At 43.6% G+C, this 12980-nt stretch overlaps 1 protein-coding gene across 1 annotated transcript in view; it reads right to left on the minus strand.

Annotated features, from left to right (window-relative positions):
• The window catches only part of DOCK2 (dedicator of cytokinesis 2), a 1347187-nt gene that overhangs the window by 804711 nt on the left and 529496 nt on the right, over positions 1 to 12980 (minus strand). The window contains exon 21 of the mRNA XM_077266018.1: positions 8774 to 8874. Coding sequence (XP_077122133.1) covers positions 8774 to 8874 — 101 coding nt within the window. The remainder of the gene's footprint in view (positions 1 to 8773; positions 8875 to 12980) is intronic.

Below are 12980 nucleotides of genomic sequence, written 5' to 3' on the forward strand. Positions count from 1 at the left end.
AGGCGTAGGGCAGCGGTCAGCCCAGGTTCCATCACCCTAGAGCTCGTCCGTTATTTTGTATTACTTTGCTTGTCCCTTGCTATCCCTAGCCATTGGGATTCATGACACACCTCCCAACAACAATTGACAACTGACAAGGACTAATGAATCCTGCACACCTAAATACCCCAGTCAGAACTGCAATCAGCAGACACACTTGACCAGGACTGCAACCCAGGGACAACTGCATTACCACCTACTACCACCGGAGGGAACCTAAAAGCAGAATTCACAACAGAGATGGTACTGGAACACAAATCTGCTGATTGTTTGTCCAATAGGGGCAGTGTATAGAGAGAAGAGGAGGGGGGCCAAGGACTGAGCCGTGCGGAACCCCGATAGTAAGGGGACGAGGAGAGGAAGAGGATCCGGCAAAAGATACAGTGAAGGAGCGGTCAGAGAGGTAGGAGGAGAACCAGGAGAGGGCTGTGTCCTTGAGGCTTAAGGAGTGGAGCATAGTGAGAAGGAGCTGGTGATCCACAGTGTCAAATGCGACAGAGAGATCCAGGAGAATCAGCAATGATCTTTGGATTTAGCTGCTATTAGATCACTAGAGACTTTAGTGAAGGCAGTTTCAGTGGAGTGTAAAGAGTGGAAACCAGATAGTAAGGGATCGAGAAGAGAGCTATCTGAGAGATAGCGGATTAAACAGGAGTGGACCAAGCATTCCAGGAGTTTAGAAATGAAGGAAAGGTTACAGACAGGTCTGTAGTTAGCAATGCAGTTCTGGTCCAGGGATGGCTTTTTAAGGTAAAGGGGTTATGATGGCATGTTTAAATGAGGAGGGAAAGATACCTCAAGAAAAAGAGAAGTTAAATATTTTAGTCAGGTGAGTTGTGACCACTGGTGAGAGAGACTGCAGGAGATGTGAAGGAATGGGGTCAGTGTTGCAGGTTGTAGGCTGAGCAGAAGTGAGGAGCTTGGAAACTTCTTCTTCTGAAACAGGCTCAAAGATGTCTAGCGAGTTTGAGGTGTGGCAGGGAAGGGGATCCAGGCACTGAGGAGATTGGGCTGAGATATCCTGATGGATGTGGTTTATTCTTTCTAGGAAATAAGTGGCCAGATCATCCTCACCACTGAGATTGGTGATGGGGGCCTGTACTTTAGGTTTCAGGAGAGAGTTTAAGGTTTCAAAAAGTCATTTGGGATTGTTGGATAGTGAGGTGATGAGGGTGGTGAAGTAGGATTGCTTGGCCAGATGAAGGGCAGAGTTATAGGTTTTGAGAATGAACTTATAGTGGATGAAGTCTTCTGCTATGAGAGATTTTCTCCACTGCCGCTCTGCACACCTTGAGCAACGCTGAAAAAAGCGTGTTTTCATAGTGTGCCAGGGCTGCCGTTGTCTGTGTTGGGTCTTTCTGCGTGTAGAAGGTGCTGCTTCATCTAGGGCATTCTTCAGTGTATTATTGAAGTGTGACAATTCTAAGTCTGGACAGAAGAGGGAGAAGATGGGGGCTAAAGATGTGTGGAGATTGTCCATAAGCTGCTGGGTATTAATGGTACGTATATTCTGATAAGTGTGGTAAGTGGGGGTGTCCTGGGTGAGGAGACAATTCTTGACAGAGAAGGAAAGAATGTTGTAGTCCGAGAGCGGGAGAGGGGAGTTAGTAAAGTCGTGCAGTGATCCGGGACGGGAGAAAACCAGGTCCAGAGTATTCCCATCCTCATGCATAGGAGAATTAGTAAAATGTGAGAGGCCGAGTGAAGAAGTTAGAGAAAGAAGATGAGAGGCAGATTGGGAGAGGGGATCATTGATGGGGATGTTAAAGTCTTCCATGTTGAGGGTGGGGATGTAACAGGTTAGAAAGTGAGTAAGCCAGGTGGCAAAGTGGTCTACAAACAGGCGGGAAGAGCCTAGAGGGCGATAAACAACTGCCACTCACAAGGAGAAGGGCATAAAGGGTCTGATGGTGTGGACTTCAAAAGGAAGGAAATGTATGTGAGGGAAACAGGAGGATGACCTGGAAAGCTCATTGTGATGAAAGGAGCAAACCAACACCCCCACCCTGTCTGTTCTCAGCTCTGGCGGTATGTGAAAATTTCAGCCCACCAAATGAGAGAGCAGCAGCGGCGGTGGTGTCTGAATGCTGGATCCAGTAATGCTGGAACCAGATCTGTAATAGCCAGAAGGTTAAGGGAATTAGAGAGGAAGAAATCTTGAATTTAAGTTAGTTTGTTACACACACGCATTCCAGAGAGCACAGTGGAAAGTGATGGGATTAGGCATGCACTGAATGTTAATAAGATTAGCAGTGTTTCTATATGCAGCTGGAGGAGAGTAAGGGTACCGTCACACTGAGCAACTTTCCAATGAGAACGACAGCGGTCCGTGACGTTGCAGCGTCCTGGATAGCGATCTCGTTGTGTTTGACACGCAGCAGCGATCAGGATCCTTCTGTGACATCGCTGGTCGGAGCTAGAAGTCCAGAACTTTATTTCGTCGTTGGATCACCCGTAGTGTTGAGCATTCCGATACCGCAAGTATCGGGTATCGGCCGATACTTGCGGGTATCGGAATTCCGATACCAAGATCCGATACTTTTGTGGTATCGGGTATCGGTATCGAAACAACATTAATGTAATAATGTGTAAAAGAGAGAATTAAAATAAAAAATATTGCTATACTCACCTCTCCGACGCAGCCTGGACCTCACCGAGGGAACCGGCAGTGTTCTTTGCTTAAAATTCGCGCGTTTACTTCCTTACGTGAAGTCCCGGCTTGTGATTGGTCGCGTGCCGCCCATGTGGCCGCGACGCGACCAATCACAGCAAGCCGTGACGTAATTTCAGGTCCTTCAGGATTTTAAAATTACGTTCTGGCTTGTGATTGGTCGCGTCGCGGTCACATGGGCGACGCGACCAATCACAAGCCGTGACGTCACGGGAGGCTGGACACGCGCGCATTTTAAAATGCGCGCGTGTCCAGCCTCCCGTGACGTCACGGCTTGTGATTGGTCGCGTCGCCCATGTGGCCGCGACGCGACCAATCACAGCAAGCCGTGACGTAATTTCAGGTCCTTCAGGATTTTAAAATTACGTTCTGGCTTGTGATTGGTCGCGTCGCGGTCACATGGGCGACGCGACCAATCACAAGCCGTGACGTCACGGGAGGCTGGACACGCGCGCATTTTAAAATGCGCGCGTGTCCAGCCTCCCGTGACGTCACGGCTTGTGATTGGTCGCGTCGCCCATGTGGCCGCGACGCGACCAATCACAGCAAGCCGTGACGTAATTTCAGGTCCTTCAGGATTTTAAAATTACGTTCTGGCTTGTGATTGGTCGCGTCGCGGTCACATGGGCGACGCGACCAATCACAAGCCGTGACGTCACGGGAGGCTGGACACGCGCGCATTTTAAAATGCGCGCGTGTCCAGCCTCCCGTGACGTCACGGCTTGTGATTGGTCACGTCGCCCATGTGACCGCGACGCGACCAATCACAAGCCAGAACGTAATTTTAAAATCCTGAAGGAGCTGAAATTACATCACGGCTTGCTGTGATTGGTTGCGTCGCGGCCACATGGGCGGCACGCGACCAATCACAAGCCGGGACTTCACGTAAGGAAGTAAACGCGCAAATTTTAAGCAAAGAACGCTGCCGGTTCCCTCGGTGAGGTCCAGGCTGCGTCGGAGAGGTGAGTATAGCAATATTTTTTATTTTAATTCTTTCTTTTACACATTAATATGGATCCCAGGGCCTGAAGGAGAGTTTCCTCTCCTTCAGACCCTGGGAACCATCAGGGATACCGTCCGATACTTGAGTCCCATTGACTTGTATTGGTATCGGGTATCGGTATCGGATTGGATCCGATACTTTGCCGGTATCGGCCGATACTTTCCGATACCGATACTTTCAAGTATCGGACGGTATCGCTCAACACTAATCACCCGCTGTCATCGCTGGATCGGTGTGTGTGACACCGATCCAGCGATGTGTTCGCTTGTAACCAGGGTAAACATCGGGTTACTAAGTGCAGGGCTGCGCTTAGTAACCCGATGTTTACCCTGGTTACCACTGTAAATGTAAAAAAAAAAAAAAAAACAGTACATACTTACATTCCGGTGTCTGTCACGTCCCTCGCCGTCAGCTTCCCGCACTGACTGTGAGCGCCGGCCATAAAGTAAAAGCAGAGCACAGCAGTGATGTCACCGCTGTGCTGTGCTTTACGGCCGGCACTGACACAGTCAGTGCGGGAAGCTGATGGCGAGGGACGTGACAGACACCGGAATGTAAGTATGTACTGTTTTTTTTTTTTACATTTACAATGGTAACCAGGGTAAACATCGGGATACTAAGCGCAGCCATGCGCTTAGTAACCCGATGTTTACCCTGGTTTCCCGGGGACTTCGGCATCGTTGGTCGCTGGAGAGCTGTCTGTATGACAGCTCTCCAGCGACCACACAACGACTTACCAACGATCACGGCCAGGTCGTATCGCTGGTCGTGATCGATGGTAAATCGTTTAGTGTAACAGTACCTTAAGGTATGCTGGTGGAGGGAGGCCCAGGGTTGGGAGAGATGTCTCCTGCAACTAGTAGAAGGAGAAAAAACAGAAAGAGCAGGTGGTGGGATGATTTGTATGAACGTTTTAAGTGCTGCAAGGAGGTAGTGGCTGGTTTGGAGTAAGTAAGAGATGTCAGTAGAGCCTCAGAGTTATACATGGGAGAGGGGAGAAGGGAGGGGTGGATTTAGAGAGAGTGCCCAGAATGTGTTAAAGGGCGGGCGAGTTGTGAGAAAGCAGAAGTAAAAACAAATAGGAAGCAAATTGATATGATCGATGCACAATGTAGTATGACTGACCAAGAAGCATGATTTTTTGAAAAACTTATGCACCGTACCTGTCTCCTGCCCTGTCCAACTGCCATTGTCTAACTGCCAAGCACTTGATCCTGTTGCACTTAATATCTGTTGCACACCCGACCGTGTGCTATCCCAGCCAGACTAAATAAATATTATATATATATATATATATATATATATATATATATATATATATATATATATATATATATATACTGTATATATATATATATTATATATATATATATATATATATATATATATATATATATATATATATATATATATATGAAATGGATATTAATGGCTATTTATGTAAATGGATGTAGATTATACCTATAAAAGCACAATAGTTAGTTACACCCACTGCTTGAGAAAGGCTCATTGCGGGCCGAAACGTCGCACAAGAGAGATGCGGGCATGAATAAACTGCACGTTTCCACTTTGAAAAGGACTTGGAGTGCTGCCTTCTTTTCTTTAATTTGTATACATTTTGGGTGGATGAGTGGACCATCTCGCCCAGGAGGCCGGGCATCCGCTGGTGAGCATTGTGCTGTTCCAATTTTTTTGTCTATATATATATATATATATATATATATATATATATATATATATATATATATATATATATATATATAATGAAATGACTGCTAGCATCAGGAATCAAATGGCCACAATCAGCAATTAACCAATTAGCATAAGACCAGAGGAGGAATTACTATGCAGGGTAAACAACCAATGCTGAACAAGGCCATAAAACAGTGGGAAAAAAGGAAAAAAAAAAAGATAGCCTTGAACACTTTAAGGGTATGTGCACACGTTCAGGTTTTTTCACGTTTTTTTCACGTTTTTTCGTGATAAAAACGCTATAAAAAAACTCATTACAACACATACATTATGCATCCTATCATTTAGAATGCATTCTGCATGTTTTGCGCACATGGTGCGCTTTTTTCCGCGAAAAAAACGCATTGCGGTAAAAAATGCAGCACGTTCATTAACTTTGCGGTTTTTTTTCACGTTTTCCCCACTATTCTATGCATTGGGAAAAACCGCACCAAAAACGCGGTAAAATGTCGGTAAAAATGCGGTAAAAACGCATGCGGATTTCTGGCAGAAATGTCTGGTTTTTGTCAGGAAAATTTCTGCCAGAAATCCTGACGTGTGCACATAGCCTAAATTAGTAACCAGTCTGATCGGCCTCTGTATCAGTCTGTAATTCTAAATTTGTTTACTGTAAATGAAATCTTTAACTCTGTACGTAACCCCTTTCTCATGTACAGCACCATGGAATTAATGATGCTATGTAAATAAATAATAATAATAATACATGCGGTCACCTGTCAACTAGATGGTCACGGCCTCATCCAGGCAAGTGTATTGAGCGACGCTAGATAGTCTAGTCCGAATGTGGCCGTAAGGATGTAAATTACATACCTGCAGTCACATAACCACCCACTCCTGGCGCCAGCGGTAGTGCGCAAAATGTGACGATTCACATATCTGCAGTCACATAGAGTAACTACAGACTTGAAGCTTATGACTGGACTATTCCTTTAAGGGCTTGTTTCCACATGCGAGAAACACGTCCGTGTCTCGCATGTGGGAACCAAGTTCTGGCGTCGGCACATTGGAGCGGAGCTGTGCAGCTCCATGTGTTCCTATGCGGCCGCACGCTCCGCTCTGGAGTGCCGACGCCAGAACTTGGTTCCCACATGCGAGACACGGACGTGTTTCTCGCATGTGGAAACAAGCCCTAAACAAAAGATCAGTTTTCCTAAGACAATAGAACAATCATTTTATCAATTGTATAATGCTTACAATGTAATTTGATATGTGTGCTGTGAGATGTTTTTCATGCAGTGGTTCACACAACACCTTAGAAAAAACTGTTTGTTATACAATATAATCTTCCTCCTAACTGGATAAATATTGCACTAATGTGATGAAGTAGTTTAATTGAAGAAGTATGTTTCATTTAAAACGGCTGTAGGCCATGGGACAGCACTCCTCTCTCTGCTGTAGACTTTAGTCTTTGGATAATAAAGGCAAAAGATTTCAGTTAGGCTGGCGTCACACTCAGCGTATGTAAATACGGTCCGTTTTTTGCGGCCGTAATACGCAGAAAAGTCCCCAAAATAGTGGTCCGTATGTCATCCGTAGGCAGGGTGTGTCAGCATATTTTGCGCATGGCATCCTCCGTATGTAATCCGTATGGCATCCGTACTGCGATATTTTCTCGCAGGCTTGCAAAACCGACATCTAATGGATTTATGTGCTCAAATGTTCGTTAAAACATATATATATATATGTCATTGAGACACATATATATATATATTCTGTATTTATATTTAATTCAGCGCGATATATGTGAAAAGCCGGAAATTCAATTGCCGGCTTTTCATTTCTCCTTCACAAACCCAACAGGATATGAGACATGGTTTACATACAGTAAACCATCTCATATCCCCTTTTTTTGGCATATTCCACACTACTAATGTTAGTAGTGTGTATGTGCAAAATTTGGGCGCTGTAGCTGCTAAAATAAAGGGTTAAATGGTGGAAGAAATTGGCGTGGGCTCCCGCGCAATTTTCTCTGCCAGAGTGGTAAAGCCAGTGACTGAGGGCAGATATTAATAGCCAGGAGAGGGTCCATGGTTATTGCCCCCCCCCCGGCTACAAACATCTGCCCCCAGCCACCCCAGAAAAGGCACATCTGGAAGATGCGCCTATTCTGGCACTTGGCCACTCTCTTCCCACTCCCGTGTAGCGGTGGGATATGGGGTAATGAAGGGTTAATGTCACCTTGCTATTGTAACCTTGCTTTATTGTAACCTTGCTTTAGCACAGCTCCTGCCTGTAAAATGATTTAACCCCTTCAGATGGATTTACTTCGTGGGACGTGACAGTTCATCAGAAGGTATGTATATTTTTGGTTTATTATTTTGCCGAGCGAGGGTCTTCAGGTGGATTGAGAGAGCAATAAAATATTAAAACAACCTGTGTGTTTATTTCATTAAAATACTTTTTAATAATGTGTGTGTGTGTTTTTTAACCCTTTCATACAATTGGATTAATAATGGATAGGTGACATAATTGACGCCTCTCCATTATTAATCTGGCTTAATGTCACCTTACAATAGCAAGGTGACATTAACCCTTCATTACCCCATATCCCACCGCTACACGGGAGTGGGAAGAGAGTGGCCAAGTGCCAGAATAGGCGCATCTTCCAGATGTGCCTTTTCTGGGCTGGCTGGGGGCAGATGTTTGTAGCCAGGGGGGGGTCAATAACCATGGACCCTCTCCTGGCTATTAATATCTGCCCTCAGTCACTGGCTTTACCACTCTGGCGGAGAAAATTGCGCGGGAGCCCACGCCTATTTTTTCCACCATTTAACCCTTTATTTTAGCAGCTACAGCGCCCAAATTTTGCACATACACACTACTAACATTAGTAGTGTGGAATATGCAAAAAAAAAAAGGGGATATGAGATGGTTTACTGTATGTAAACCATGTCTCATATCCTGTCGGGTTTGTGAAGGAGAAATGAAAAGCCGGCAATTGAATTACCGGCTTTTCACTAACACCGCTGCGTATTTCTCGCAAGTCACACTGCTGGTCCGTGTGAAATCCGTATTTTTCTCGCCCCCATAGACTTTCACTTTTCACTTTTTTGCGCTATACGGTGAGAAATGCAGCATGCTGCGATTTTCTACAGCCGTACAAGACCGTATATTACGGATGCGTAATATACGGCTGATATGAGCTGGGCCATAGAGATTCATTGGGCCGTGTGTAATGCGAATTTTACAGACGTAGTTTATGCGCTCATACGTCGTAAAACTCGCCAGTGTGACGCCGGCCTTAGTGTCGCTACTGTTTTCTGCTTTGCTTGTGTTATGACAATGGGTGGGATAATGACAAAACTTACTTATAAGCCAATGTGGCACTAAAATGTTGCTTTATATAGGCTTCTAAAACGGTGTTGAAGTGTTGGAATTTTCGATCAGCAATGAGTCCAATAATGTAAATCTGATAATAGAAGAAAATATAATTAGCAAATAAAAAATGAAATGGTGAGTGAATTGCATAGCATTAATAAACAAGAAAAAAGAGAATTACAATGATAATAAACCAGTTTTAACATTTTGTATTATTACAATATATTTCTGTGATATGACATAACACTGAGGGCTTTGGCTTCTGGAACACATGCCATTTCACAGAACTAAGGTGCCTAAATTCTTTAGGGTTTACTAACTGCAGAAATATGGCCCTGTTCATTCATTCTTGTCCGGTCAATCATTCTTCCAGTTATATCTAAGGGATTGGACTGGACTTGTATAATTTGTCATTTCTGATGAAGCCCCCCAAAATGGAAGTTAAGCCCCTGATGCTGGTGGGCTTAGCTTATCTACAGCATTCTGGAATGCTGTAGATAAGCCCCCGATGTAACCTGAAAGATGAGAAAAAAAGGTCACATTTTACTCACCCAGGGGCGTTCCTGCTGCGGTCCGGGTCCGATGGGCATTGCAGTCCGGGTTCTCCCATCTTCATAGGATGATGTCGTCTTCTTATCTTCATGCTGTGGCTCTGGCGCAGGTGTACTTTGTCTACCCTGTTGAGGGCAGAGCAAAGTACTGCAGTGCACAGGCGCCGGGCCTCTCTGACCCTTCCCGACGCCTGCGCACTGCAGTACTTTGCTCTGCCCTCAACAGGGCAGACAAAGTATGCCTGCACCAGAGCTGCGGCGTGAAGACAAGAAGAGGACGTGATCATAAGAAGATGGGAGGCTCCGGACCGGGCCGCGATGCCCACCGCAGTGGGACCACCCCTGGTTGAGTATATTCTAACCTCTTTTTCTATCTTTCAGGTTACGTCAGGGCTTATCTACATTATTCCAGAATGCTGTAAATAAGCCCCTGATGCCGGTGGGCTTAGCTCAACTTTCATTTTGGGGGTGACAGGTTCCCTTTAAGGCTGTTTAGGAGATCTGCAAGAATCATGGCACCGTGAGTCTTGAGTTAGGCCAACAGTAATGTTGTGGTTAAATATCACTGACGCCGTTAAGCGCAGTGACACATATCTCCTTTCTACCACTCTGCCAGTGACTGTCACAAAAGAAAAAATGAACATTTTAATTTTTTCACAAAAAATTTACTTTGGAACCAAACTTTACTATTTTCACAAGGGTATCACTAGAAAATGGACCACAAAATTTGTTGTGCAAATTTTCCTGACTACGCCAATACCCCGTATGTGGGGGAAAGCCACTGTTTGGGCGCATGGCAGGGCTCAAAAGGGAGGGAGCACCATTTGACTTTTTCAATGTAAAATTGTCTGGAATCAATGACAGATGCCATGTCATGTTTGGACACACACTGATGTACCTAAACAGTGGAAACCCCCCAATTCTAGCTTCAACCCTAACACAGACATAACCTCAACCCTAACTCCAACACATCCCAAACCCTGATCCCAACATCACAACCCTAACCCCAACACCACAACCCTAACCCCAACACCACAACCCTAACCCCATCACAACCCTAACCCCAACACCACAACCCAAACCCCAACAAAACCCTTACCCCAACACCAAGACCCTAACCTTAACACAAGCGTAACCCCAACACAACCCTAACCCCAACTCTAATCTTAGCCCAATCCTAACCCTAGCTGTAACCCCAACCATAACCCTAACCCAACCCTAACCATAGCTATAACCCCAACCATAACCCTAACCCAACCCTAACCCTAGCTATAACCCCGACCATAACCCTAACCCCAACCCTATCTCTAGCCCTAACCCCAATCCTAGCTATAACCCAAACCATAACCCTAACCCCGACCCTAACCCTAGCTATAACTCCAACTATAACCCCAACCATAACTCTAAAGGAAAAATGGAAAAAATACATTTTTTATTTTACTATTTTTACCTAAGAGGGGGGGTTTGATTTACTTTTTTTTTTATTTTGACCACTGTGATAGCCCCTATCACAATGATCAAAAGGACCAAGCGATGCAGGAGGGTCCATGGACACAGGAGGTACCAGGGGGCTCGAGGGACCCCATTTCTCTCTCCTCTGATGTGCTAGGTCTTATCAGAGAAGAGAATAATTAAATTAAAAATTTGACTTTTTTTTTCATTCGCCATTATTCCATGAACAATGGTGATCCAAACACTGGGGTCAGTAAAAACAGACCCGAATCATGTTCTCCATGGTCTCCAGGGTCTCAGCTACCCCCGGTAGCCAAGACACCGAGATTTTCCAATGCCGCAGGGCCTCTATAACCTTTTTCCTCAGTGCCATTAAAAGGCGGCGCTGAGGAAAAAGTCCCCTTAGCTGCTGCCGTTAAAAGGCATGTCAGCAGTCGTTAATGGGTTAAAATTAGGTATACAAGTGCATTTCCCCTTTTTTTGGATCTACACTACTTAAGAAAGGCAGTTGTCTTTTATTATCATCAAAGAACTGGTCATTCACTGGATTTGCATGTTTCTGTTTTCCAGTATATATTACACAGGTCAACAAAAAAAAATTTTTTTTCTGGTGTCCAAAATATTTTAATGAATTTGGGGTATTTTTGGGGTGCTGATTCTGAATATGTCATCAGTTTTGCCAGATTGGCTCAAGTTTTTGAGATTTTTGGTATCTTATTTATAGCACTTGTTGGTAAATGCGACGCATCATCTCATTAATTTCTTTGGATTAGTACTTGAACTGAGCAGTTCTCAATATAGTTTTGTGTTAATTAGTGTTCTAAAAGTTTGTTCATAGCTTGATTTTTGCACTAACTTTATGTTGTTGTCTGTTTTCCAGTGAAAAGCATGAACTCATCAAGAAGAAGTTGTCTTAACGATCCAGACTCATTCTGTTACATTTGTGGTGAATACACACTGCCAAAACATAGAAGAAACATAACAGACTTCGTAAAAAAAGTGTATTTTGCCTATTTTGGGGTTATGCTTGGGGACCAAGACAAGTTTTGGGCACCACACATAGTGTGCAAAGCATGTATCGAATTATTACGAAAATGGAGCAAAGGACAAAGAAAAAGCTTCAAATTTGGTGTTCCAATGGTGTGGAGAGAGCCAAAAAATCATCATGATGACTGTTATTTATGGTAAACACAGGTACAGGCACATCTTCACAATGAGGGACAGGCCTTCTTGCAGATTCCATGTTACTCCCATTTTCGTTTCTTATGCTTATTGAATCCTTGCACTTGCACTGCACAGAAATAACAGCCATCATGATGATTTTTTGGCTCTCTCCACACCATTGGAACACCAAATTTGAAGCTTTTTCTTTGTCCTTTGCTCCATTTTCGTAATAATTCGATACATGCTTTGCACACTATGTGTGGTGCCCAAAACTTGTCTTGGTCCCCAAGCATAACCCCAAAATAGGCAAAATACACTTTTTTTTACGAAGTCTGTTATGTTTCTTCTATGTTTTGGCAGTGTGTATTCACCACAAATGTAACAGAATGAGTCTGGATCGTTAAGACAACTTCTTCTTGATGAGTTCATGCTTTTCACTGGAAAACAGACAACAACATAAAGTTAGTGCAAAAATCAAGCTATGAACAAACTTTTAGAACACTAATTAACACAAAACTGTATTGAGAACTGCTCAGTTCAAGTACTAATCCAAAGAAATTAATGAGATGATGCGTCGCATTTACCAACAAGTGCTGTAAATAAGATACCAAAAATGTCAAAAACTTGAGCCAATCTGGCAAAACTGATGACATATTCAGAATCAGCACCCCAAAAATACCCTAAATTCGATGAAATATCTTTGGCACCAAAAATGCTGTTGACCAGTGTTATATAATATATATATATATATATAATATATATATATATATATATATATATATATATATATATATATATATATATATATATATATATGTATATATATATATATATATATATATATATATATGTATATATATATATATATATATATATATATATAACATATATAATATATAAAGCTGAATGTGTGTATGTGTGTATGTGTGTGTGTGTATGTCCGGGATTGGCATCTGAACCGTCGCAGCTACAGCCACAAAATTTTGCACGGTCACACGTCTGGACCCCGAGAGCGTCATAGGCTATGTTG

This window comes from Ranitomeya variabilis, chromosome 5 (assembly GCF_051348905.1).
Source record: "Ranitomeya variabilis isolate aRanVar5 chromosome 5, aRanVar5.hap1, whole genome shotgun sequence".
NCBI classification, from domain to species: domain Eukaryota; kingdom Metazoa; phylum Chordata; class Amphibia; order Anura; family Dendrobatidae; genus Ranitomeya; species Ranitomeya variabilis.